At 33.9% G+C, this 27,909-nt stretch overlaps 3 protein-coding genes across 5 annotated transcripts; 1 reads left to right on the top strand and 2 right to left on the bottom strand.

The window, feature by feature from the left end:
* Positions 1-1,524: 1,524 nt before the first annotated feature.
* LOC125868418 (uncharacterized) lies at positions 1,525-16,334 on the bottom strand. 2 transcript variants are annotated; one of them, XM_049549079.1, is made up of 5 exons: positions 16,158-16,334; positions 12,514-12,825; positions 11,381-11,582; positions 9,930-10,158; positions 1,525-1,826 (listed from the first exon to the last, which is right to left on the bottom strand). In XM_049549079.1, the coding sequence occupies exons 1-5, from the start codon at positions 16,242-16,244 to the stop codon at positions 1,577-1,579; spliced, it is 1,080 nt and encodes a 359-aa protein (XP_049405036.1). In that variant the 5' UTR covers positions 16,245-16,334; the 3' UTR covers positions 1,525-1,576. The 2 variants fall into 2 exon arrangements, with proteins under 2 accessions (XP_049405036.1, XP_049405033.1); XM_049549076.1 differs by lacking the exon at positions 1,525-1,826 and adding an exon at positions 9,333-9,629.
* LOC125868402 (pentatricopeptide repeat-containing protein At2g01390) lies at positions 2,280-7,054 on the bottom strand. 2 transcript variants are annotated; one of them, XM_049549064.1, is made up of 3 exons: positions 6,162-7,054; positions 3,245-4,553; positions 2,280-2,354 (listed from the first exon to the last, which is right to left on the bottom strand). In XM_049549064.1, the coding sequence occupies exons 1-2, from the start codon at positions 6,976-6,978 to the stop codon at positions 3,550-3,552; spliced, it is 1,821 nt and encodes a 606-aa protein (XP_049405021.1). In that variant the 5' UTR covers positions 6,979-7,054; the 3' UTR covers positions 2,280-2,354; positions 3,245-3,549. The 2 variants fall into 2 exon arrangements, with proteins under 2 accessions (XP_049405021.1, XP_049405024.1); XM_049549067.1 differs by lacking the exon at positions 2,280-2,354 and having other exon boundaries at positions 3,245-3,335; positions 3,480-4,553.
* Positions 16,335-17,094: 760 nt separating the features above from the next.
* Positions 17,095-22,210, top strand: LOC125873711 (adrenodoxin-like protein 2, mitochondrial). Its single transcript, XM_049554584.1, has 8 exons — positions 17,095-17,259; positions 17,371-17,464; positions 19,379-19,446; positions 19,627-19,673; positions 20,660-20,766; positions 21,496-21,545; positions 21,687-21,769; positions 21,850-22,210. The coding sequence occupies exons 1-8, from the start codon at positions 17,176-17,178 to the stop codon at positions 21,962-21,964; spliced, it is 648 nt and encodes a 215-aa protein (XP_049410541.1). The 5' UTR covers positions 17,095-17,175; the 3' UTR covers positions 21,965-22,210.
* Positions 22,211-27,909: the final 5,699 nt, after the last annotated feature.

Genomic DNA, 27,909 nt, shown 5'->3' with positions numbered 1-27,909 from the left:
CTTAGAGTAATCAATTCTAGGAAGGTCACCTAGTCATTCTATGTCAATTTCAGTGTGTTACACAATATGTATGTTGTGTAGTACCTTATCATAGACAAGGATATCACATAAAAAGTTGTTGTTTTGGCTCTCTTTAACAACCATACACACAACATTCCCTTTCTACTACAAAAAAAAAAAAAAAAAAAAAAGATGAAAAAGAAAATTCCTACTACAAAAAAATCAAAAATCACTTTACTTTGTTTTCCCACTTCTTATCTCCTCCTCATGAATCATGATAGACCTTGTGTTTATCAAGCTCAATTCAAATATTATCAAAATAGTTGAAGTTATAAAATTTTGTAGAAATATTCGAATTTAGGATAAATGAAAAGAGAATAGATTAGTGTTCAATTGATGTGTTATTAATAATTTTAATTTAATATGCCATATTCCTAAAGCTGGAAATTAATTGATCATGAACACGTTCAATGTTTGTTAATTACTTTTCAAGAATAAGATTTTCCACAATTTTGGAACTGGAAGTGGTAAAGCAGAGAGATAATTTGGAGATAAGCAGAGTAGTGATACTCTTAATGATGAGAAACATTTAGGGAAAACTATGCAAATTTTTCTCAAAACGAATAATATCACTATATAATTAAGAGTCTTCTGCACATAATTTGTGCAAGCGATGCCGGTCTATACAAGATATGTCAAGCTAAGTCCCACCACTTGTAAAAACACATGCATTATGTTAGATACCTTATTAGACAAAGATGTCACAAAAAATATCATTGTTTTGCTGCCTTAACAACCCTCCACACAATTTTAATTATCTTTGAAATATTTAGGAGCCAGAATACATAAATATGCCTTTTAATTTGGCTTTAGTTGACATGCCCTCCAACTTTGAGTATGCATAAGTAGACACTTAAACAAAACACATGTGTTGTGTTGTTAGTTGAAAATTGAAATAGGTGTTTAACCCTTAAACAATTTCCTTTTTTCCGAAGTTAATCTTCAAATTACACGCTTGACTATAAGAATTGGAAATTTAACGTTGAATTCAAAAAAATTTAAGAATTCGAAAAATAACAAAAAAAAAAAGAAGAATGTATTTACACTTTTCTCACTCAAAATTACTCGCAACGAATCAAAAAACATCTCAAATTTATATTCATGGTAACACAACTCCAATTTTCAAATTTCACAATAGAACAAGACCAAACGCTGCAGTAACATTTTGTTATACCGCGTTGACTTTAATAATATCCCTCAACTTTGTGAATCACTTTTAAAACGAGGGATATATCAGGTTCAAATTAGTAAAATTGAGAATATATCAAACCTTTTTCCCTCTTTTATAAGTGGCAAGAGACTTAAATTGTAGATTTGAAGTCTTGAAACCAAGCTTCAAAATATTACGTAGGGAACTCAACTTTGGTTCTCAAATTCTGCAGTTGCAGTTAAGTTGCCCCAAAATAGTGTTCTGCAATATACTTTACCACAAAAGAGAATTAACAAAGACGATAAAACATGATACAAAATAAGAAAAATAATAATCTTGAAGCATATGTTTCAACATTTATATAAATTACAAGTCACGTTGCTGATGATCACTATCTTCTACGTTTCCAATAGCATCCTCACTCTCTTCTTTCAGAATGGTTTCTTCGTCTAAGTCATCTGTGAAAGCAACTTTTTCACTGCCAGTTTTGCTATCATCAGTTGCATTATCATTTGAGTTGGTGGCATTGACAACGGTATCCATCATCCCTGACAGAGCCTGTCTGGGAGACCACTCGAGCACATCATCGATAATGTTGGAAACTCGTTTCTGATACCTGCAACAGTTGATAATAAAGGAATTCTTTTTCAGCACGATAGAAAGAGAGAATTGTATTCCCAGAATGAGAGAAGATGACACTGAATTGCTGGCTCTTGGGATTTTAGGTTATTGATTCTCAAAGTATGACACAAAAACTGCAGATTATTTGCTACTGAAGTACGTCTTTTTGAAGATGCGGCATCTAGCTTCATAGGGATTTGGTTTCATGAAAGCTCAAAATATGCGGCTTGGTTTTTGTTATATTTCTTCAAGTGAACTCCCAGGCTAAAGAGATTAAAATACAAGAAAGCAAACCTGGTTCTTGCAGCCTCGTCAGGAGCATGATGCCTCAGGAGCAAAATAACAACCACAGCTACTATTGCGTAGAAAAGCCTTGCTGTCCACTTAGGTCGCTCGGCTTCATCCTTCTGAGGCCAAACCTGGAACAAATCTTGCAGTGTTGCTTCCTCGGCCAGAATGTTGGGGAAAAACCATACGCGCTTCCCAAAAAGTACCCAAATAGCACCAAAGATCAAAGCTCTTACTGCAAGCACAAAATTGTTCTTTGTAATGCTGATTTTTGCCCAATAGAAGACTCAAAAATACACATGACAAGCATGATTTGAACAGCCCAGAGTCACCATTTTACAACAGGCAAATTTTGCATATATAAAGGAAATATCAGACACCACTTCAAGCAGAAATACTTAAATAAAATCTGCTGATGAGTGCCACTTAGGGATTCGGATGATTCAAGTGAAGGATAACAGAATATGATTAGCAGTTCACACCCAGAGCTGTCATAGACACAAAGCAAAAAGAAGCTATCGTAGAGTTCCAATGATAGTAACCAGTATTGTGAACTAACGAAAGTGTGCAGGCATTCAAAAATCCTAGTTATTGAAAAAATGACATCCACCTGTCCAGCTTAAATGCTTCTTATAGATCAAGAGAAAAACATGGAGGTCTCATACACCACTGCAACTCACTGACAAGGGTGTGAAATTCTTCTGTCCTGCCTCTTAGAGGTTAGCATTGTTAAATAAAGTGCATATTAATAAATGGAAACAAGAAGGGAAAGGGGAGAACATAGAGGACAAAGTTGGTTGTGGCCCTAGAAGACATTTTCTTGTCGGTTTTAAAATCGATAACGGAACGATTAAGGACCGCTGATTAAAGGATAACATATATCTTATTGGTTTAGTATGCTAACAAACCGATAACTGATAACCGAACCGATAACATATAAAACCAAACGAATGATAAGCAACCTTGTCCTCACTTCATAGAACTATGTTGAATATAATTACTTCAAGCCTAAAAGAAAAATGCAAAAGAAAAGGTTTGGAATGTTTTCCAAATTAGAAACATGTGGAGAACAATAACTGTGGAACTTTATAGGCCCCATTCAAGAAGTAGAGTTAGAAAATATACCTCTTTAAGGCCATAATGTTGCATGAGAATAATCAAGCTGTCAAGCCCCATTTGACCAATCATTCCAGCTGCTACAGCTTCTAAAGATAAGCTAAACTTGTCAAAGAGAGAACATTTTAATATGATCCATACGAGATTACCTATCCCGCATTCTGTTTCAGTATGCGGGATTCCATACTAAGCATACCCCATTTCTGTAAATTTGAACACACAATAGACAGCACAAGCAACGTACCAACAGCTAATTTGTACTCCAAATACTCCAATCAATCATGAAAAGAGTCCATATATCCATATCTAGCATCTCAACTGTCAAAATTTCCAGCAAAAAGAAGATCGCAGACTGTTTCCTCCATTGACATCTCCCTACTGCAGCTTTCAGATTCAAATCTCTTCTTTTCTTTCCTATAAGATTGTAGTTTATCAAATAAGCCATTTCTTTCAAGACCATTCAATAGGACACAGTAAGTACTTAATGCCAGATTTATCCCTTGCTTTCTCATGGTTTCGAATATTTCAAGCCCTTTATCAGCATTCCCAAAGGTGAAGTAGGTATTTATTAAAGCTGTATATACAGCAATACTCTTCTGCTGATCAGGTAAGATGCTAAATAACTTTTCAGCAGAAGCAAGCTCTCTAGCGCAGCCAAGCCGATGAATCAGAAGAGCAGTTAGTTCTGACCCTAATGACAGGCCTGCCCCAACCATTGCTTCAACAATGTCCACAACCCTTGAAAAGGAATTTGTTCTAATAAGTTCTCCCACCATGGTGAGATACGTAATTCTTTCAATGGTTATGCCCAATTTCACACTGACTTCAAAGGCCAAAAAGGCACCATTTACTCTACCACAACTACAGTTTACCTCAACTACAGTTGAAACTATTCTAGGATCCAATTTGAGGCGCTTATTCATCAAGCTATCTAGTAGGTAATCAACAGCAAGAAGACTTTTTTTATTCAACAAGTACAAAATCATCCTATTGTCCAAAGTAAAGCAACTACTTTCAGAAATCCCATCTGATTCATCAATCTGATCTTGGTTGAAATTTTGTAAGGACAAATGACGGTTCACATCCCTAAGTAGCCGATCACTCACCCCAGCCATCTTCAACGTGTGGAAAGCCTCTTGATAGACAGAATAACGCAGAACAAGAAAATTCTCCTTCATGTAGTGAAGAATTTTCATCAGTGCTTGTGTTTCCCCAGCTTTGCAGCATTTTCCCACTAAGATGTTGCATGTAGCTTTATCTGGTTGGATCCCTGCATCTTGCATTTTACTGAAAATCTCGAGAACTCCATCAAATTTTCCTGCAAACCAATTATGGTACATCTACAGATGAGATTCTTAATAGCTAAGGAATCATAATATAGTTGTCAAGAATTCGAAGTGACAATGGTCTAACAATTCAAGATCATAATCACTTAATTTTACAGATAGCAAAGAGAACTTAGAATGCCAAATTATTACCTTTTTGTCATTCAATTTTTGGCAAAGTTTTCTACAAGTCAAAAATATTGAAGCTTCCATTTTCAGTATTGACATTATATGGTCTTTAAAATTGCATTCACGCATAGTATAATACAAGGCAACAGTTTTCCAGACAATTCATACAAATAAAATGGTGTGATATGAAGGAAGTGTTATTTATAGACAATTTAATGGTAGGAAGCGAAACAGACACATCTACCACATAAAGGAAGAATTTTCTTTTCATTTTTTTTCCTATTTTCTGGGTTGGAATTATAATCAGCTTCCTTTAGGCAAAAGTAAAAGTAAAAACAAACCGCAAAGAAAGTTGTCACCATCAGTTAAAATCATCAAACACTTTGATTAGAAAAATGGGTCGACCAACATCCCCGTCAAACAATGTCACTATGTTATATCCTACTAGTTTGAAGTGACACAACTCTTTTACCAAGGAAGAATTTCTAGGTGTTTGTGTTAATTCCTAGGCACAGATAAAGGCCTTTTATAAGCTACAGCATATTTTAGAAAGTCAAAAATGCTTGACAAGAAAATCTTAGCACTCCTTTGTATGAAAAACAGTCTGCAGAGTGCTTACTTACTTTCACAATTGAACAATTAAAAAAAAAGCAAATCAGAAGTCTGCAGAACATATTTTGTTGGCTTGGCCTTGGTTTGACTTTCTCAACTGATGGTGCTTTGGATGATGCAATTAGGTTCTTGTCCATAATAAGACCGTCCTGAACTAATTTCTATATATACCTTTGAGTGTACAAATGTTTCTTAGATTTTTATCTTATCTCCAAGTCTACAACGTAGTGACAAGGCCCTTAGCCTCTTCAGTTGCAACTAATATTACATGGACAACATACATTCTGATACCAATGTCTCTCTTAGTCATCTGTCACTCTGAAACAAGGATAACCTAAGCACCACTCTCCTAACAAAGGAAAGTTATATCACTGATTGCATATGGCCACTACTCAAGCAGCAGATGTCTTGCAAAACAATACCTAACGTCTCTGCTCACATCACGGGTCCAAACTGGGCTCAGTTCCCCACACTCTATAGCTCAAGGAGGATATGAGAGTAGCTTTAGAATATGTTGTATGGATCCTTCATAAGTTCATAAACCTTAAAGTACCGTATTTGAACTGATGTAGCCATAGACAAGTCCATATACTTATGCTTTACAGACTTCAGAAGATAGAACACCAACTATTCACAACTAAGGGAAATGTTGGATAAGCTTAATTATGCACAAGTTTGATGGACACTTTTTTTTTAAAATGGTGTCTTCCCAAGAAGTGGTTCACATAATTTTATTAACTGTTATAAGCATTCTGCATGTAAGAAGGAAAATTTTTGAGCTAGTTCTTTCTTAAGTACACTACTTGAGCTACTTCAAAGTTCCCAACTATAATAAAAAGGAACAAGCCAATCACTCTTACCAGAACTAGCAAGATGCTCCATAAGGACAGTGTATGTGTGGCAGTTGGGAGAGCAACCAGATTGAAGCATCTCCTTGTATATCTTGGCTCCTTCCTTAACTCGATTATGATCAAACAAACCTTTCATGTATGCAGTGTAGCAAACAACATTAGGAACACATCCTTTATCTTTCATATCCTGCCACAATTTAATTGACTCATTAATGTCCCCATGGTCGGAAAGCCAGTGAAGAAGGGATGTATACGTCACTGCATCTATCTTGATTCCTTTGTCTTGCATCTGCTGAAAGATATAGTTCATGGATGAAATCCTCCCAGCTTCCCCAAATATATCCAACATAGTCGTGTAGGTAAACTGGTCATGCTTAAAGCCTTTCAATTTAGAGGCCCAACTGAAAAACAACCAGGCTTTTTCCATAGGAGGATGGGTCTTGAGAACTTGATTGACTGTGTAGGAATCCCATTTTATGGGAAGTTCCATCAACTGCTCTTGAGCAGAATCCCAAGTTGAAAATCTCAGTATATGTGATATTCTTGTAACTGTATCCCTCATGAAAACTTTAGGGAGATCTATGTCTTGCTCCGGAACAGATTTGGTAGACTTGCTCGGCAGTCGATTAACTCGTCGTACAGGTCTCATCTGTTTGGATTGCGTAAAGGAATGTACATGGTTAATTATAGTTCTGCTAAAATAACAACAGCTCTCGAGAGGAAACCCCTGAAAAGGCTGAAGCTTTTTGGAGAATCGATGAGCACCGCGAGTAGCAAACATAGTTCTGGTCCAGTTGGTAACTTGAGGGAGTGAACTTCGACTCATGTGACTCCAGACTACAAGTTCAACTAAAGCATTCTAACCTGCAACTTGAGCACTGCTTTGATTCATAGGATTCCATCTGCCAAATAACACAGAATGAAACAAATTACTTAAACATAAAAGGAGAAAAGGGAATTGATGGCTTGTGTATATTAAACAGATTACTAGAAGAATTTATATACAATGTGTGTTAAATATGAGTGGGACACAATCCTGTTAAGTTTCTTGACAAAGGAGGACGTCCAATTACAATGAAACACAGTAAGCAAAACCTTTCAAAGAGGTGGAAGAACATTTTTTATATGGATAACCATGGTGATTAATCACTAGAATCAATAAGGGAATCGATCACAGGCCTGAATTAGCATGCAAAGCTAAGAGAGAAGTGGAAGGTTTACATACCTCAAAAACAGGTCTCTCAGTGAGAACAAATAAAGCATAAGCAATCGAACCAATCATCAACGCAACAGTAAACTAATCAACTTTGTCTTAATATCCAACTAGTCAAATTCGACTATATGAATCCCCTAAATCATTTTGTTCTATGCAAATCATTTCAAATTGAGTGACCTGTCTTGACTTGGCACGGAGTTTAAGAAAGTTAAAATAACTTCTAAATCTTGTCGTCTAAAACTAAAAACCTGTCAAATGTACCAAAATGCTATTTAATCTTGTGGTCTTAAACATGTCACGCAGAAAGTTAAAAATAAAAAGTTGCTAAAAACAAAAGGGTCATTCTTTTTTAAACGAACTAAAAAAATAAGTAGGTCAAACAAATTATAACGGATGTCGGACTGATTTTTTAAAAAAAAAGATAAAATAGTATCTCACTTAAGCTAAATGTTTTCTAATACTGAAATACAAGTATATCTAACTACGACAAAATACTCCTATCAACCACTGGACCTAATGTAAATGTAAAATAACAACTTTGTTATATTTTTAACTATATGAATCTGTTGTTTTCACAGTGTTATGTTTTTAACAAATTCGAAAATTGATTTCTTTTAACAACGTAATCAGATTCGAAAGAGGGACAGAGGCCAGCGCTTTTCCGATAACAACAACATACCCAAGTGAGATTTAGGGAGGATGGTGTCTACCTAGCCCTACTACAGATTGTTTCCGATAAACAATCGACAAGTAAGTAAAAACAGATAAAGTATTGAAATTAATGCAGCAAAATAATCAGTTTCCAATGCATTTGATTCATTCGTGTCACCATTCAAAATTATGAACTTTTTATCCCTAATTAATCAGACAAAACTATCAAAACCGGCTTCTTCTCCAAAAAAAAATAAAAATAGACAAATTTAGCAAAAATAATGATATAGAATTGAGACTTTACCTCTTCAGAGAGAGCTAAAAGAAACGGTAGATATACAGTTCAAAAGGACCAGATTCTTCTGATTCTTACACTACACTGATTGAAAAAGGGTAGCTCGGCCGGAACTTTTTGGTTTTGATTTCTGTTCTTTTAGCTACACTGGCAGAAAAACAAATCTCTGCTCGGTTAAGAGAGGGTTCGGGTTCGAGTCCCACGCTACCCAATTGCCGTGATATTTTTCAATGTGAATTCAAATTTAGTCTCTAACTCTAACTCTAATGTGAATATGGGGCAAGAAAAAAAATAAAATTTGTGAGTTTTTTCACTAGTGTCCATATTTTAAGAATTTTTTTCTTTCAAATTCGTGATATTTAATTTTTATCTCTTAATGAAGATTTATAATTAACAATCTTAAACAAAACACTTACGTCGTCTTCTTAGTTGAAAATTGAAATATATGTTTGGCCATGGAAAAAAATGAATTTCAGAATACACGTTTGGCTTTAAGAACTCCAAATTTAACTTAAGTTGAATTCTAAATTTTTTTAAGAATTTGAAAAATAACAAAAAATATATTTTCACTCAAAATTACTTGCCACAAATAAAAAAACATCTCAAATTTGTATTCATAGTAACACAACTCCAATTTTCAAATATTATTTTTATATTGAAAACCAAATTATTATTTTTCAAATTTCACAAGACAAAACGCTGCGGTAACATTTTGTTAGACCACGTTGACTATAATAATAGCCCTCAACTTTGTGAGTCACTTTTAAAACAAGGGATATATCAGCTTCAAATTAGAAAAATTGAGAGGTATATCAAATCTTTTCTCTTTTTTATAAGTGGCAAAGAGACTTCAATTGTAGATTTGAAGTCTTGAAACCAAGCTTCAAAATATTACGTAGGGAACTCCTCACCCTTGGTTTTCAAATTCTGCAGTTGCAGTTAAAGTTGCCCCAAAATAGAGTTCTGCAATATACTTTCCCACAAAAGAGAATTAACAAAGAGGATACAAAATAAGAAAAAGAATAATCTTGATTCTTGACGCATATGTTTCAACATTTATATAAATTACAAGTCACGTTGCTGATGATCACTATCTTCTAAGTTTCCAATAACATCCTCACTCTCTTCTTTCAGATCGGTTTCTTCGTCTAAGTCGTCTGTGAAATAAACTTTTTCACTGCCAGTTTTGCTATCATCAGCTGTATTATCATTTGAGTCGGTCACATTGACAACGGTATCCATCATCCCTGACAGAGCCTGTCTAGGAGACCACTCGAGCACATCATCGATAATGTTGGAAACTCGTTTCTGATACCTGCAACAGTTGATAATAAAGGAATTCTTTTTCAGCGCGATAGAAAGAGAGAATTGTATTCGCAGAATGAGAGAAGATGCCACTGAATTGCTGGATCTTGGGATTTTAGGTTATTGATTCTCAAAATATGACACAAAATTGCAGATTATTTGCTACTGAAGTTCGTCTTTTTGAAGATACGACATCTAGCTTCATAGGGATTTGGTTTAATGAAAAACTCAAAATATACGGACTGGTTTTTTGTTATATTTCTTCAAGTGAACTCCCAAGCTTAAGAGATTAAAGTACAAGTAAGCAAACCTGGCTCTTGCAGCCTCGTCAGGAGCATGATGCCTCAGGAGCAAAATAACAACCACAGCTACTATTGCGTAGAAAAGCCTTGCTGTCCACTTAGGTCGCTCGGCTTCATCCTTCTGAGGCCAAACCTGGAACAAATCTTGCAGTGTTGCTTCCTCGGCCAGAATGTTGGGGAAAAACCATACGCGCTTCCCAAAAAGTACCCAAATAGCACCAAAGATCAAAGCTCTTACTGCAAGCACAAAATTGTTCTTTGTAATGCTGATTTTTGCCCAATAGAAGACTCAAAAATACACATGACAAGCATGATTTGAACAGCCCAGAGTCACCATTTTACAACAGGCAAATTTTGCATATATAAAGGAAATATCAGACACCACTTCAAGCAGAAATACTTAAATAAAATCTGCTGATGAGTGCCACTTAGGGATTCGGATGATTCAAGTGAAGGATAACAGAATATGATTAGCAGTTCACACCCAGAGCTGTCATAGACACAAAGCAAAAAGAAGCTATCGTAGAGTTCCAATGATAGTAACCAGTATTGTGAACTAACGAAAGTGTGCAGGCATTCAAAAATCCTAGTTATTGAAAAAATGACATCCACCTGTCCAGCTTAAATGCTTCTTATAGATCAAGAGAAAAACATGGAGGTCTCATACACCACTGCAACTCACTGACAAGGGTGTGAAATTCTTCTGTCCTGCCTCTTAGAGGTTAGCATTGTTAAATAAAGTGCATATTAATAAATGGAAACAAGAAGGGAAAGGGGAGAACATAGAGGACAAAGTTGGTTGTGGCCCTAGAAGACATTTTCTTGTCGGTTTTAAAATCGATAACGGAACGATTAAGGACCGCTGATTAAAGGATAACAAATATCTTATTGGTCTAGTATGCTAACAAATCGATAACTGAAAAACCGAACCGATAACATATAAAACCGAACGAGTGATAAGCAACCTTGTCCTAACTTCATAGAACTATGTTGAATATAATTACTTCAAGCCTAAAAGAAAAATGCAAAAGAAAAGAAAAGGTTTGGAATGTTTTCCAAATTAGAAACATGTGGGGAACAATAACTTGCAGTTCATGTTCTTCACTATATATATATATGAATTGTACATAGAACCTAAAGCCTCTAATCTCACGCAAGCCCAAACATCATTGCTTTAGTAGTCAGCTATGATATATAAAATTAGCTAATATGTGTTCAAAATCGTGATACTGACATGACAAGTGTGAACCCAACAGTGTATTTGATGATTGAAGAAACCTGTCAACTTGCTAAATTATAAGACCAATCCCTCATATGCCACAATATTTTAGCCAAGAGCTGTAATGCTTTCAAGTTTTGGAGTAGCCACATCACAGTGCATGATACAACTCTATACAAAAATAATAAAATTGAATAACAAGTGTGAGAAAAAAAAGGGTAACAAGCAGCGGATACTTACTGAATAGCAGACTAAGAATGAGAAGGAGGAGACCAGCACACGTGTATAGTATAAGCAATTTGGCCCAATGGGGATAAACAGGAAACAAGCAAATCGCTAGTGTTAACACCGGCCAGAAAAATGAGAGAAGTGTTTGCCACAGGGGTCTTCTTTTCACAAATGCCCATGCAAAAAAGGCATCATTTTCAGAAAATACTTGATCCTGCAGATATCCGTTGAAGAAACTTAACATCAAAAGTTGTAAGCAAACTATGGAAAAAGATTAATTTCAAGTTACCAAAAAAAGTCAAAATGTGGAAATTTGTTGTAGATGTAAAAAAAAAACTCTTAAAGATTCAGCCTGCATTTGGTGAACAATTTGAGTGGAAGGAACTCCAAAAGTTTTGAAGATTCAGCAAATTCTGAACAGAAGATTAAATTGAATTGTATATTTTTGTTCATTTTTGGTGTAAAGAAGCTTTAGTACAAGATGTAAAGTCCTAAGTTGATCTCATTGGATCCCTGTAACTGGCAAAGACTTGGTTTTGTTTTGTTTTATTCATTTGGAAGTCTTGTGACTATGGTTTATTTCTCTTAGCACTATCTTTGTGCTAAGAACTTCTCTTTTTATATTAATGAAATTTGTTACCATCTCAGGAAGTGTACCAGTTGGACCCATCAATCACATTGAAACTAAGCTTCCATTGACAGGGATCCAAACAAATACTGTTAGAGAAATGCATATAAATATTTCAAAACCATACCATTCATCCATATCTTTTTGTGATTCTTCTAGGAAAAGAGTTAGCTCAGTAACCCTACCATTCATCCATTCTCTAAGTCCATATGCAAAGTTCAAGTTAGGATCAAAGCATAATAAATCCATGGAAAGACCAAACTATGTAATAAGGTCTCAGGTGGTGTAAATAACAGATACACTCACCCACATAGCATGTACAATTTTTAGGAAGTTCTCACTGTATTTTGAAATGTATAGAGGATCCACATCTATGTCATACTCACTGGCCACGGATATGATAGGACCATAAATACATGTGTGAGCAGAACCACAGACTAGTAAAGATAAAATTAAACATAAAGTCAGGAACTTTTTAACATCCCCAATAGTTGACTGAATCAAGAAAGATACTCACATGGTATATCTCTAAATGTGCTGGCCAAGAAGATAGTTTTTTCTTCCCAGGTCGAACAATTTTCACCACACGATCACAGCGGACTAAAAGATTCTTCTGAAGCAGCGTGTTGGCAATATCTTCAGGCTCCAAACCTTTATCTGACTCTAGTATGTCTTTAAGTTCTGAATGATTTCTCACAAAAGCGACAAAATCTTTTCCTCTGAAATACTCTACCCGTGTTTCCTGCAGGACAGCCCAACGTGACACTAAGCCTTTATGATCTCTTGCTTTCTCGGCAAACAGCTGGAAGACGTCCTTCACACCTTGTTTCTGAAAATAAAAGTAAACAAAAAATGGATAAAACAATTTACAAAAGACATCGTCACCAAAAAATTACCAAAACCACACAATCACAAACTGGAAAGTTAGGGGGCAATAACATCTTAATGAATTCAACAAACAAGTACCAGCTAAAGGCTAACATGCAACAAACAGTTACCTCAGATGCAAAGTCTTCATCTTTCCTATACAAAATTGTCTTGATTTTCTATGTGTCAGCCCCATAGAATATCTAAGCAGCAACTGATATGAGAAAGAAAAACTGTTCACCTGATTCAATACAGCTTTACCGCCTCAGAATATTTACTTTTTTTCTCATCAGCCGCTAAATCCTAGTTTAGCAAATCTCCATTCAGAGTAGCCAAAGATAATTAAGTTTTTTTTTAATCAAATAAATGTATTCTCATTACATTGGCAAATTGGCCCTTCTACCGCTCTTTCAACTGAAAATCAAAACTCACAGCATAATTGAGGTTTTTTCCAGTGATACAAGAGGGAAGGAAATGTTCAACAGGGAGAAAAAAAGAGGGGGAGGAGATGTTCAAAAGATGCATATTCTCTTTCTCTAAAAGGAGAAGACCATGTCCCTAGCTTTGTACAATAGAAGACAGCCCCAAAATATCCTAACATATTCCTGTAGGATTTCTATGAGATCCCTCAGAAGCCCTTCTGCTTCTTCCTTAAAAACTCTTTTTTCCTATGTTGCTTGGATCCTTCAAAAGTAATGCATTTCTGGAGAATCCAACATGAGTACAGCTGCATTTTTTCGAGGATCCGAACAACAAAGAGTTTTACTTTTCCTTTTCTTGTTCAGCTTTCTTTTTTATGGTTTCAACATGCTATAGAGTCTCTCCCATTAATTGAATTGTTCCACAATCCAATCACAAAATGGAGAATAAAACTATTCATTTACTCAGTCCCTTAAAACTAGAGTATGCCAGAAGATTATTAGAAATGCATATCATGTATGTGAACTAGAAAACTTACATTTTAGATATTTGTGAATATGTTGATTCAACAGATACTATTGAGAGTTTGCTCAAACCCAGCTTTAAAAAGTTATAAAAATACAACCTCTTCATATTTAAACCTATAATATTAGGTAACAAAACCTAAATTACGAACAATTTATAAACATTTAACGTCCAAAAAAGGACGGCATGTATTTGGGACAAAACAAGCAAAGTAGATGTACAAAGATAGTTGCTAGCACTAACTTAACTAGACATCTATTTGGAAATAAGCAAATAATGGATGAGTGATCATTATTAAGCACCTCCACTTATAGCCTAAAAATGATTTAAAGGTCTAACAGTTCAAGACAATCTCTACTTCTGTGGTACCTTTCACTAGAGTTGTCAAAATGGGTCAACCCATCTCAAGCCTCACGGGGCAAGAAATTTGACATGCTAGGGTGGGCTGGGCTGGGCCTTTATTCGAAAGGGCCTTAAAATGACCAGCCCTAGAAGGGGCGGGCTAACCCTTCATTTTTTCTAAATATTTTTTATAGTAAAAAAAGATATCAATCTAAATTCAAACGTAGAAATATGTCAATTTGTTAACATTTTTAACATATGATTAGATGAAAGTACATAATTCTGCGACAATTTATAGCATATTTAACACCAAACATCATGAAGCGCATTTGAATCAGTTTGTGATGAGTTATCTTAATTAACATCTTTATCTTGTCTACATAATATGCAAATTTGATTAGTAAAACATCATCAAATAACTTCATTTCAAAAATTAATAATACTTAGATTCACTTTAAATATATTACCCATTTCAATTTTGGTATAGCCGTGCAACCAATTTTGAGTAGCAACAAGTGTTTGAATATTACGATAGATGCATCTTTATACTTGACGATTACTAATTTTAATATGAGGGGTTTAATACTAAATGAGTAAAGTATTGTGTAAGATATTAAGATTTATTCGGTAATCAATATTCCTAGTCTTTACTTCTATTTCACAATTTTTAATTCAAATTAAATAGCCTTTTCACCCACAGGGCGGCTGATTGGGGCAGGGCTTATAAACCTCAGTTTTAAATGTGTTTAATAAATCTTAACCCAACCTGACCAGAATAGCAGGATGGGTCAGTTTTAAATGTGATTCATAAATCTTAACCCAGCCTGACCAGATTAGCGGGATGGGTTGGGCTGGCCTCAAGGGCCAGTCCATTTTGACGACTCTACCTTTCAAGCTTTCTCCAAAGAAAATCCTAAAATACAAATACATAGAGGAGCAAATATTTAAGTGCAAACAGAAAAGATACTAGTTCCATTGAGAGAAACAGTTTTGGAAAATAGGTTAGGAATGAAACTCAGACAAAATCACTTCATAATGTAGAACCTTACATTTTCCTACATCAAATTTTTGGTGATTAATGGATGAGAATCTGGCACCAAGTTATCTAGTAATGACTAGATGATTTGCACTTCTTTTTATTCCACGTCTTTCAATGTACATCTGTGAGACCCCATCTGCTCCAGTTTAGTGGACAGATTTTCTCAAATGTGCTAGTGCGCTGTAGCAGCTGCCCAAGGATTTCATTAGGTGGAGCACAAACTGAATTGGACACTACCGTTTTTAAAAAAAAAATATGTTCGCACGTGAGCAGACTTTTTGTTGTGTAATAGGAAGACCCCATAGGTGAATATTTAAGCAAAATGAAAAATCTGAACTAATCAAGACCAAAAAAGGTAAGAAGAAGAATAATAAGGTAAACTACAGTTCTCGCCTTAATTACTTCATTTCAAGAACTGTTACTTCATATTGAAGATTAATTCAAAAAGATGAACAACAAAAACAACTACATACCCCGTGTAGTCCCATAAGTTGGGTATAAGAAAGGCAATGTGTACACAGAGCTTACCCCAACCTAACTTGCGAGGTAGAAACGCTGTTCCCAATAAACCCTAGGCTCAAAATTACCAAATAGATCTCCTCCAGAAATCAAGTATTACCTAAAACTGGAGTCTCTTTTCATCCTATAGCACAAATTTAGAAACTATATTAAATAGCTAGCACAATTCAGGAATAGTGATTAGCAAATCGCCTGTATCTAACAATAACAAAATCATTACCACATTTATCAAACATCCCCTCACATTTCCATAAACCTCAACCTCCTATAAAAAAATTCATCATTCTCAAAAAATAGGGCACAACATTTCACCCAAAAAAAAAAAAAACTAAATCTCAACAATCAAAACTAAGGCATACAAAAACACACACGGATCCTTTCAGAAAACACGAGAAATTTCAAATTGAATCAAAATAAGAAAATGTATGATGTTTTGCGGTGGAAGTTACCGTAGAAGTAGTACTATTCGAACCGTTGGATGCGACACCGGCAGATCGTCTCACCTTCTTCTTCTCCGCTCCGCCGGGTTTCTTCATCGCCGTGCTTTCTCTCTCACACAGACACACAGTAGATATATAAAAATGCTTATACCGGAACGAAGCTGGTTTGTTGCAATTGGGCCTAAAATTTGTTATACCGGGAAAGTTTTGGGGTAAAATTTACAAATAGTAACTTCTCACCTTTATAGTAAAAAAAAAAAGGCATAACGTCACGTAAGATATGTGTCTATTGATGTAAAATTTAATATAAATTTCAATGTCTACTTATATATATTTAAAGTTGAAAGACGTTGATACCTATTGAAGTCAAATTAAAGAGCAATTTTATGTATTAGTTTAGATTATAATTTGAAACACCCTTAAATTTGGTATGAACTATTAGTTTCGTTCCTAAATTAGTGACAAACTTAAGAACACTCATTTACTTGACTAATTGGATTTAAATACACTTTTGATTTCGTAACATTAGTGAAATATATCCCTAAATTCTTGTTTGTTTAGAACTGTTTTCAACACTTTTCTCGGCTTTTTATTAAGAATTTCATGCTCATATAAGAATTTGAGATCAGTTGTTATGGCATGTTACATATTGGGGGTGTATTTAAATTTAGTTAATTAAGTAGATATGTGTTTTTATGACGGTCAATAGTTTAGAGATGAAACTTATAATTTATTGTTTAGATTTGTTGCATTGTTTGCTCAAATTTTGCTGAAATTTATTATATCTATTTACTTTTTTAACTTTATGTTTAGTTAAAATTTAGATAAATAAATCGACTATATGTATTATCTCATGTAATAAATATAAAATGAGATCAAATTAAAAACGTCAAAAAAAAAAAAAAAAGAGAGGCTACTTGTCAAAAGGCAAGGGGTTTTAGGTGGGTTTTTGGGAAATTATAGTACTGACTAGTAATCCCTGAATCGCAGACTCATTTGCGCCTTCAGATTTCTCCGGCGACCCCAAATGGTGGGCTTCCACAATCTCCGACTTGCCCACCGGCTTACCGGCTGCTCTCTTTCCTCTCTTCTTCTCCATGGTTCAGCTTCTGTAAGTTTTCTGCAAGACTATTTTTCATTAATTTTAAGATTTCTGTTAAGGTATTTTTATACCCAAAAAATTGATTAGTTTAGTACTGAAGAATTTTTGCTGCAATTACAGACATGCGAGTTATCGCTGAAAGTGGGTTGTAGGAGTTATTGCACGGGGACCTCGAATCGAGTTAGGAATTTGTTTCCTTTGAATTATATCAGTGGTACGTTTTATTAGACTTATATGTATCAGTGTTTCCTTGTTAATTTCAGCAAATCTGTGAATTTTTTTTTGTTGTTGATGGGTAAAGGGTATTATTCTATTAGAGAGCAGCAGAATTGCTATCAATTTTTTTTTGGGTAATGAAGAGTTTAGTAACCAAAAGTGAAGTTTTGTACAAAGCTCAAAAAATGGAGAGTAATTGGCATATGGATAAATTACCAAGGTCCAGAATCAGGTACAGAACCAAAGGAAAAACTGCTAAACTGTCCCTCAAAAGTGCAAAACACCGCATCCAAGGTGTGGCCTAGTGGTCAATGAAATGAATTGAGAATCCGGAGTCTCAGATTCAAATAAACTAGGTGATTCTTTCCCATTTGCTCTAGCGTTGGTGAACAGAGTTATTTGGTATGTATCTCTTGAAATTTGAAATTAGTCGAGGTGCGCACAAGCTGGCCTGGACACCACGGTTATAAAATATGAAGTGCAAAACACTGAGGATAGAAATCCAAATGCTTCATTATTCCTGCAAGTTTTGGTTGCATACACCTCCTCACCGTAAGATTTTGAATGATAAGCCTTAGAAGAACCTCAGGAGACTTTTGTTTTGTGTTTGCCTTGGAACACCCTATTGTTTCTCTCTTACCAAATGAAATACACAGTGCCTGCTACCACCATCCATGCAACCTCACTTACCCAATCCATTGCATTCCTGTGACAGCCTTGCCAAGATTAGAGCTTTTCCCAAACTGCAGCAGAAAAGGTGCACATGAAAAACAAATGGTCCACTGAGGCACTGACTCGTCTTCAGTTCCACATAGAGGGCGGTAACTTGATCAGTGATACGCAATTGCTTAAGCAGAAAAGGTGCAACTGCTGGCAAGTATTTACGGATGAAAGCCTCAGTACAAGTTGTTCAATGAACTCAAATTTTGTGGATTTTTCTTCTTGGGATTTGGTTGTATTCCTATGAATTTTATGAATGAAGGACAAAAGGATAGGAGGGAATGGATAAGATTTGTTATTCTTAGATGGATTTTAAAGGGAGAAAGAAATCATAAGTATAGAGAGAAATATGGTGATGTATAAAACCTACTTTTGTCCATCGTACAGAATATGTTAAATCTTGCAAATTGTAAATTTTGACCAACACATACATTGTGCAATCACATCAAAGCAAAATCAAATATCAAGAGACCGTTCTGAATCAAGTAGGGTTGAAGCCCAACAATCAAGATGATTTAGTATGTGGATGTACATCCATACTTAAAAATAGACAAGGTCCACAATTAAGATGAAACCAATGGTCAAGGTCCATAGTTAAGATGAAATGCAAATCCAAAGTTGAGTTAAATAATATCTAGAGGCATACTAATACAAGTTACAAAATTGTAGGAGAGAATCAAATAATGTGGTAGATTCTCTACTTTTTAGTATACTGCTTGTATACAGAGGATTTTTTCATTATTAAAAGAATTATTTACCTTAGCCAAAAAGAAAAAGGAAAGAAAAAGAAACTGAGAACTATACCATTCTGCCCCTTTCAGATCATATTGGTCAAAAGAAAGAGGACAATTTTCCAAAACAGTGAGAATAATGCGAAGAGTATAAAACGTTTTTTTAAAAGAAATTATTCTTTGGATGCATGGAACGACTCTTTTGCACAGGCAATTGCATAACCTGATAGATGAATCTGGTTCACCAGACACACAATTTCTACATAGTTTTTGTTTTCATTTTTTATTTCAAGATTCAATTTCACACAGTTTTTACTTTTATTTCTAGACATCCGTCTGTACTCTGTTGTGTTGACTTATCAAAGCATTAGTTCTACAATTAATCAGTGTACTGCTATCTTAAAGTTGACGGGAGTTATATTTGGTCTCCGAATAACCTTTTCTTTATTGATGAATTGCAGCCCCATTAGCTTGTATTCCGAGGACATCATACACACACTTGTTGCGATATTCATCTACACAGGGCCTGGTCAGTAGCTTTGCTAGATGAATCTAATAATTAGTATTGTTCTAGAATTCGTTGCTTTAATTACTTATGTTCTACGACTCTCTTTAGCACCCTATTTTGTTGGTTTGTGTTTCGTTCTCTGCTTTGAAATATGATTTTTTTCACCTCTTTTGATGTGCTGAACTTTGATTTGTGCTTCAGAGGCATGAACAATTTTGTACTACTGCAGGAAATGAGGGAGAGCAAAAGTAAGTTCTCACATGAATTGTTTACTCCATTCTCTTTTCTCTTCCTCTTCAATGTGTGTACTTATGGTTTCTGTAGGCAGAAAATGAGATTATGTTGCTGGCTACAATTGTCCTTTACAAAAATGACATAATTAAATTGGTGATCTACTTGTTAAAGGGGAAGTCTTGAATGGAATTTAGGTTTTAAAGGTCTGTTAGGTTCTGTTTGGAAAATGTCTAGTTTATAGTAGATTGGACTAGCTTTGATCTTTTCAACTACTTTTTCTTTGTTTCTTCTGAATTGATCCAGATCTAGTTTGGGCCAGATCTTATTAGAGTACACTCTTATATGATACCTTTTTTACACAAGTTCCGTTGAAAGTAAAACCATATGAATTTGCCAACCTAGCAGTAACTAGTTAGTGGTGCCATGAGTGTTTATATGGACTGGAAGAAAAGTTCATAGAATATTTATTAAGTAGGCCCTTCTCTAAATCAACTTCTATAGATTGAGATGCTCTAGGTATGTGTTCGGTAAAATTTTTAAATTCTAACTGGACCAGAATTGATCCTCAAAAAATCAGATTTGTTCTTTCCCACTCTAGGATCATGAAACCAATTCACATTCACTCCTACTTATCTAGATCTATTATTTCCCAAAAACTACCTAAAATTTTGGACATATATCTCATTTGCTTTTGTGTCCAATGCATGACGTCACTAGGGAAAGTTTTTGTTACAATCCAACATTTCCTCCTTAAACTTATGTTTTCTGATATCTAATGCACTATATCTCATATAGATTGTGTATCAGAGATTTAATAGCCTTTTTACTGTATGAATTATGATGGTAAATTTTGAACTTTATGCTGTCTCCTTCATTGCATCCATCATCATCTTATCATGGTTAGCCTCACAATTTAGCTGATGGAATGTCATGAGATTATGCCACACTGATTTAGTTACCACAAACTTACTTTTCTATGGTTTCTTTTTGTGATTCGCAGAATATCTGTAACTTTCGTTGACAAGGATGGAGAAGAGAACCATATCAAGGTCCCTGTTGGAATGTCTATGTTAGAAGCTGCACATGAAAATGACATTGAACTTGAAGGTCAGCTTTGTTGAGGTGTCTTGGTTCATATATCTTGAACGGATCTTATAATCCTCAACTACTTAAGTTTGCTGATATTTTAATAATGATAAGGCGATTTAGTGAATCTTGGTACTAGTTTCAGTCAGTTGAGAGGCATTGATTGGATGTGTTAGAATTTTCATCTAACATCATCTTGCAATCCTACCTATCCAAAAAGTTCTAAGAAAACAACGGAAAAGAAAGTAGTATTCCCTTACAGATTCGAGCATAATGTGTTGAAATTCCCAAAATTGTTTCAAAGTTAGTGGTATGGTTGGGCTCGAGGAGTTCCAGAAGGAGCATTGTGATCTCACCATCTTCATACTAGAGATACTACTGAAGCGGTGATGGTGATGGTAAGAGAGGAAGTTTGTAACACATCTTTAAGGTTTCCTGGAGAGACGGTTGTTGAAGATATGCACATGGGATGATTTTATTAAGACCGTCATAAATGAAAGTTTTTATGTTCATGATACTTCTTCTAGTTTCGACTTCAGTATTAGATACTCCATAGCCACAGATGCATTCATCTAGGCAAAATTACATGATTGACACATGCATGCCTACTTATTGTGGTTTAGGACACTGTCAGATAAATAAAAATATTGGTAGAACACTTCTGGATATTTTTGTGGTGTTAACATTTCTAAGCACGACAACAAATGCTTTGCTGTTAACTTAACTAAATTTGTATGGCCTTTGATGCAGGAGCATGTGAAGCTTCACTTGCCTGTTCCACATGTCATGTGATTGTTATGGTAAGTAATTGTGATCGGGATAATGTCATTGGCTTCTTTTTTCCGCCTGGCTGGGAGCTACCGAGCTACTCAATACCATCTTGGTTGTTCTGATCTAATAAATATGCTGTATTTCTTATCTATTTTTGTGGCGTTTCACAGGATATGGAGTATTACAACAAGCTAGAAGATCCAACAGATGAAGAAAATGATATGTTGGATCTTGCTTTTGCTCTCACCGATACGTATGTCTCTTGCTTTGTACTATTTAGCAGTTCCCATGATTTATGAAGCTTCTCATTTCTTTTACATTCATCGCCTTCAGGTCACGTCTAGGTTGTCAGGTAATTGCAAAACCTGAACTCGATGGCATTCGATTAGCTCTCCCTGTTGCCACAAGAAACTTTGCTGTTGATGGCTATAAACCAAAACCACATTAGAACTTTTTCATAGATAGAGCATTTTATGGTTCATGTCTAACAAACACATGAGTCAACAAATTTTGTGGGATGATTATACTTATAGGGACCATTTTGATTACTTATTTACTTGTATCACTGGTAATATTCCGGGCGATATACTGGATTTGTCGTGGTGTCTGCTTGTCCATCCTCACAATAATACCCACACTAGTTCTGCAGAAACCTCTGTATTCTTTTACATCAAGTTCAATGTAATATTATTATACTAGTTTTTGCACTCATAAATGGCACAAATATAGTTAACCATCTTCGATGGATGACTATTTATGTCAATTTCTCTTTATCAATCATATCGATGTCCAAATGCCTACTATACTTCTTTTCAACATTCTAGTACAACATTTTTATTTATTTATCTAACATAAGCTAAACAAATTGATGACAATCATACATGTCATTGACTTTGATAACACATCTTCAACTTCTCTTCTCTCCAACCCCTATTGATTTTCTCAATGAAATCTTCAATTCTTTTCCTCAATTCATCCTCTTCTTTCTCATCACTTTTCTCAAAAATATTGACACTTGCTTTCTTTTTCATTTTTGCCAAATGCATTGTTCTCTCAATTGTGCCATTAGCATTTGCCTCTTTTACATTTTCACACTTGTAACTCTTGTCCTGGTGATGAGATTGTTTACAATTAGTAGACTCGTAATACTGAACACAAGCAGTATTGTCGTATGCTCCACTGTTGTTGTCTTGGCTTACATCCTGAAGTACTTCTATGATTGATGTGTCATTTAATATCGAATATGTGTGCATTTCTTGTGATGTAACACGTGTCCATTTCTCTTACTTCAAAATCAAGATGTTTTGGTTTTGAAGTGCCTAGTGATTCTCTTTTCTTGGATATTTGAGAATTCATAGTATTGTTATTCTCTTTTGAACTTGTTTTGGAACTTTCAAGTAGGGGGATAGCTATGATCAAATTGCAAAAACAAAAGAGTATATGAGAATTGGAAGAAGCTATTAGGATGAACTCAAATGTGGGACTCAACATGGTTTCACTACTCCCAAAAAAAAAGGGAAAGTTAAATTTAGCGATGGACAAAATTTAGTCGATAAACAACTAAAATAATCTTATTTAGTGACGGATTAGTGATGAAGTTTTAATTTATAAATGACTTTGCAAGAGTTACCAATGTTGAGAATTGGGATGAAATGAGGCTATTTAAAGGTTTGTTTTTTTATTTTTGAAAAATGTGTCCAAGAAGTTTTCAGACGTGAGTTGTGGAGGGAAAGCTAACAGAGGGTTGACTTGATAGTTGAGTATTGGACAGAGTGAACATGTGAAGCTTACTTAGAGATAGTAGTAAAGTGTAGTACTTCTTCGGTTTCAATTTATATGATATTTTTTATTGTTTGATCGTTATTTTTTTAATGTAATTTTAAAATATGTTAGGTTATTAATTATTGTAATTTATAGTATTTTATATGTAACTTTTAGATATATAAATATTATTTTTAAAAAACTTAAAGATTTCATGTCTGAATTTACGATCAAAATTAAGTTATTTGACTCTCGAAATTTGAATAGTGACATATAGATTGGGATAGAGAGAATACCTCTTTAAATAATTTGTGTCTATGTTATATTTCTTTTGTCTTAATTTATGTGATAAAGTTAAAATTTTGAGATTCAAATTTTGAAACTTTAACTGTGATATAAGCTTTAAGTTTTTTTGTGAAATAAAATTTATTATATTTAAAAATTATGAAAAAATACTATAAATACAGTAATTAATAATTAAAATATTCAGGAGCATATAAAAAAAATTAGTCAAACAAAAACTTGATTAACTCTATTTTTTTTTTAGAATGACTTTTTTTGTTAGTTTTCAAAACACGTTCTTCAATTATATACTCGTTTTTGGTTATACAAAGTCAATTATATACTCGTCCTAACAGGTAAACCAACTACCACATGTAGGTCCTTGATATAAAGAAATAAACTATGTGTTAATTTTGGCTAAATCATGGATAACTTTTTAAATTTGTAAGATAATTTTATTTAAATATTTGAACTATGATATATTTCAATTGAAAAGGTTTTGCACATGTTTACAACTGCTTGTTAATTCAAACATGCATGTGATTTTACAACTTGTTAAAACTAATGTATATATTTGAAAAATATACTCTCCGTTTAAAAGAATGACCTCCTTTCCTTTTTAATATGTTTAAAAAAGAATGACCTCTTTCTTTTTTTGGTAACATTTTACTTTCAGCTTTCCACGTGACATGTTTAAGACCACAAGATTAAAGGGCAATTTTGTATATTTGACATAACTTTAATTTAGGACCACAAGATTCAAAAGTCTTTTTTATTTTCTTAAACTCCGTGTCAAATCAAACTAGGTCATTCTTTGTGAAATGGAGGGAGTAACATATTTAAATGATTAACTTATTATTTATCTATGAATTTTTTTAAAAAAAATAAACGCGTCAGAAGAGTTAAGATGTAAACACACATTAATAATTTAAAAATGTCCCACATGGAAACTTTTTTTAAAAATTGGGGATAGAGGGGTAATGTAGAGTGTAGACACACATAATTATTATTGAAAAAAATATCCCACATTTTTATAGTCCTTCCTAGGGAAGCTTCTCAAAAGTAACACAGTAAATATAATATCTAAATTAATGGTCTAAAAGCTTCTCTGGCACAATTTAAGAATAATAACAAACCTATAAATAGCCTCACTTCATCACAATTCTATTTAAATTGAACACCTACATATCTTCTCAAATATTCTCTCAATATATCTTCTTGCAACTCGTTTGTTTTCAAGATTCTCTGGTATTCGAAATTTACTGAGTAAAACACTCTTTGCTGAAAAGTTATCCATTTCACACAGATCTAATTCGAGATATCATTTTCAACTATGTTGAGTTCCACATTTGAGATGATCTTTATGGCTTCTTCCAATTCTCACATTATATTTTGTTTTTGCAATTTTATCATAGCTTTTCTCCTAGTAAGTGGCTTCCAATCTAGTTCACAAGATAACACTACCAATATTCTTGATCATGACATGTCCAAGAGAAAACAAGCACAAGGGAGTCCCAAAGCTACACAATTTCATAAAGGTATGAATGGTCTTGATTATCAAGTTAGAAAAATGGACACATGTGTCACAGCACAAGAAATGCAAATATTTTCGATATCCAGTGACACATCGACCATAGAAGTACTTTGGGATATAAATCAAGACAACAAAAGTGGAGCATACGATGTTGATGCTCGTTCTCAATATCATGAGCCTGCTAATTTTAACCTGTCTCTTCATCGAGAGACGAGTTTCAAGTGTGAAAATGTTGAAGAGGTGAATACTAATGATACCATTGATAGAAAAATAGACACACATGTCACATCAAAAGAAATGCATACATTTTCGGTATCAAGTGACGTATCAACCATGGAAGTACTCAAGGAGGTAAATCAAGACAACAAAAATGAAGCACACGACGATGTTGCTCGTTTTCAACATCACAATTTTGATAATGATAAACAATCTATTCATCAAGACACGAGTTTCAAATATGAAAATGTAGAAGAGGCAAGTGCTCATATTACAATTGACAAAAAAATGTATTTAGCAAAAACAAGAAAAGAGACAAATGACAACAATTTTGAGAAAAGTGATGAGAAAGAAGAGGATGAATTAAGGAAAAGAATTGAAGATTTTATTGAGAAGATCAATGAGGGTTGGAGGGCAGAAAAATTGGGAATATGTTATCAAAGTCAATTAGTCTATAATTCAGTAACTTGTACTAGAATTTAGAAGGAAAAAATAAATAGATGATATATAACTGTGATTGCCAATTTTGTAAGGACCTCTTTATTACCTGCTCTCCCCAATTTTCGTGGCACAATTCGAATTTTATCAAATAGATGATTTTTTTTAATCGTGATTTCTTTTTATTTGTTTTTTTACATATTTTGAATCGTCAATTATTATGACTTTTTTTTAGTAGATTTTTACTTATTTTCCAAATATATAAATTTTATTTTGACAACTTTTCATTTTTAAAGTCAAACTCAAAATTTTTAAAAATTGACTCTCAAAATATGATCGGTATCAAACTTAAAATATTTTCATTTTATTGAAGAATTGAACTTTTGTGGAAGGTAGAACTCTAACTAACATAATTATGATATACCACACAACATGAATTCATCTCAATGCACATTTTAAATTTTTCTTTTTTTGTTGAATAAGTAAGGTAACTAAGATTAAGCCAATCGTATCACACCGTTGATAACGGGTGGACTGATAGGATCAGATCAAGTAGGATTGACAGATTTTTGAAAATGAGATACGAAGAATATCTTAAACAAATCTCACGTTAGATAGAATAGGAGTAAGAAGTGAAAGAATTTGATAACACTACCACGTGTTGGTTTTGAAGATGAGTATACTAGATTTTCGTTATATAAAGTCAACTATATATTCATCCTAACATGGAAGAAGTGGGGAACACTCCAATTGGAAGCTCTTATGGCATAATAATTTATACTCTTGTTATGTAAAAAAAGTTTAATGATAATTTTAATTGAGTGATTTTATTGATATTAAAATAAAATTTAATAATTTTATTAAATGAATTTTTAAAGTTGAATAACCTTTTAAGATATTAACTATTGATAACCTCTTAAATTTATCAAGTAATTTTATTTAAATACTCGAGCTATCATATATTTCAATTGAATACATGAACATATAATAAAATACTTGTATTAAACACTTTCGATTTATAATTTGAATTATTTTTTTTTTGCACATATTCACAAAGTGCTCATCAATTCAAACATGCATACGATTTTCACATATTTAACCGATTAAATTATCTATGAAACGAACATCCTCTATTAGTAAAAAAAAATCAAATAAACGCGTTAGATGAGTTATAATGTAAACACACATTAATAATTTAAAAATGTCCCACATGTATATCTTTTTTTAATTGGGGATGGAGTGGTAATGTATAGAGTGTAGACACACATAAATTATTGTTAAAAAAATATCACACATTTTTATAGTCCTTCCTAGGGAAGCTTCTCAAAAGTAACACAATAAATATCATATCTAAAAAGCTTCTTTGACACAATTTGAGAATCAAAACAAACCTTTAAATAGCCTCACTACATCACATTCTACTTAAATTGAACACCTAAATATCTTCTCAAATTCTATCAACATCTTCTTGCAACTTATTTGTTTACAAGATTCTTTTTTTAGTTTAGTCTTCTGGTTTTCGAGATTTAGTAGATTGACTTATCCAAATTTGTATCAGGATTGTCCACCAATTGAGGGATAAAAAACTCCCTGCCAAAAAATTGTCCATTCTCAAGGCTGAAACGCGAGATATCATTTTTCAACCATGATGAGTTCTACATTTGAGATGATCTTTATGGCTTCTTCCAATTCTCACATTATATTTTGTTTTTGCAATGTTATAGTAGCTATTCTCCTAGTAAGTGGCTTCCAATCTAGTTCACAAGATGACACTACCAATATTCTTGATCATGACATGTCTAAGAGAAAACAAGCACAAGGCAATTCCAAGGCTACACAATTTCACAAAGGTATGAATGACACATCGACCATAGAAGTACTCGGGGATATAAACCAAGCCAACAAAAGTGAAGCATATTACAATGTTTCTTGTGTTCAATATCACGAGTCTATTTATTTTAAACAGTCTCATCATCAAGAGACGAATTTCAAGTTTGAGAATGTAGATGGCGCAAATGCTAATGGTAGCAAAATGGACACACATGTGACATCAGAAGAGATGCATACATTTTCGGTATCGAGTGACATATCAATCATAGAAGTACTCAAGGAGGTAAATCAAGACAATAAAAATGAAGTATACGACGATGCTGCTCATTTTC

This window comes from Solanum stenotomum, chromosome 1 (genome assembly GCF_019186545.1).
Source record: "Solanum stenotomum isolate F172 chromosome 1, ASM1918654v1, whole genome shotgun sequence".
NCBI lineage: Eukaryota > Viridiplantae > Streptophyta > Magnoliopsida > Solanales > Solanaceae > Solanum > Solanum stenotomum.
This window is presented reverse-complemented; position numbering and strand designations above follow the sequence as displayed.

Bases quoted from the DNA above. Each gene is read 5' to 3' on its own strand.
- LOC125873711 (XM_049554584.1), top strand. From the start codon at position 17,176: ATGGTGGGCTTCCACAATCTCCGACTTGCCCACCGGCTTACCGGCTGC. The intron at 19,447-19,626 runs GTCAGTAGCTTT...TTTGTGCTTCAG, and splicing joins ATTCATCTACACAGGGCCTG to AGGCATGAACAATTTTGTAC. The intron at 19,674-20,659 runs GTAAGTTCTCAC...TGTGATTCGCAG, and splicing joins GGAAATGAGGGAGAGCAAAA to AATATCTGTAACTTTCGTTG.
- LOC125868402 (XM_049549064.1), bottom strand. From the start codon at position 6,978: ATGAGTCGAAGTTCACTCCCTCAAGTTACCAACTGGACCAGAACTATG. The intron at 4,554-6,161 runs GTAAGAGTGATT...ATTGGTTTGCAG, and splicing joins GGAGCATCTTGCTAGTTCTG to GAAAATTTGATGGAGTTCTC.
- LOC125868418 (XM_049549079.1), bottom strand. From the start codon at position 16,244: ATGAAGAAACCCGGCGGAGCGGAGAAGAAGAAGGTGAGACGATCTGCC. The intron at 12,826-16,157 runs GTAACTTCCACC...TTTTATTTTCAG, and splicing joins CGAATAGTACTACTTCTACG to AAACAAGGTGTGAAGGACGT. The intron at 11,583-12,513 runs GTGAGTATCTTT...GGATATCTGCAG, and splicing joins CACATTTAGAGATATACCAT to GATCAAGTATTTTCTGAAAA.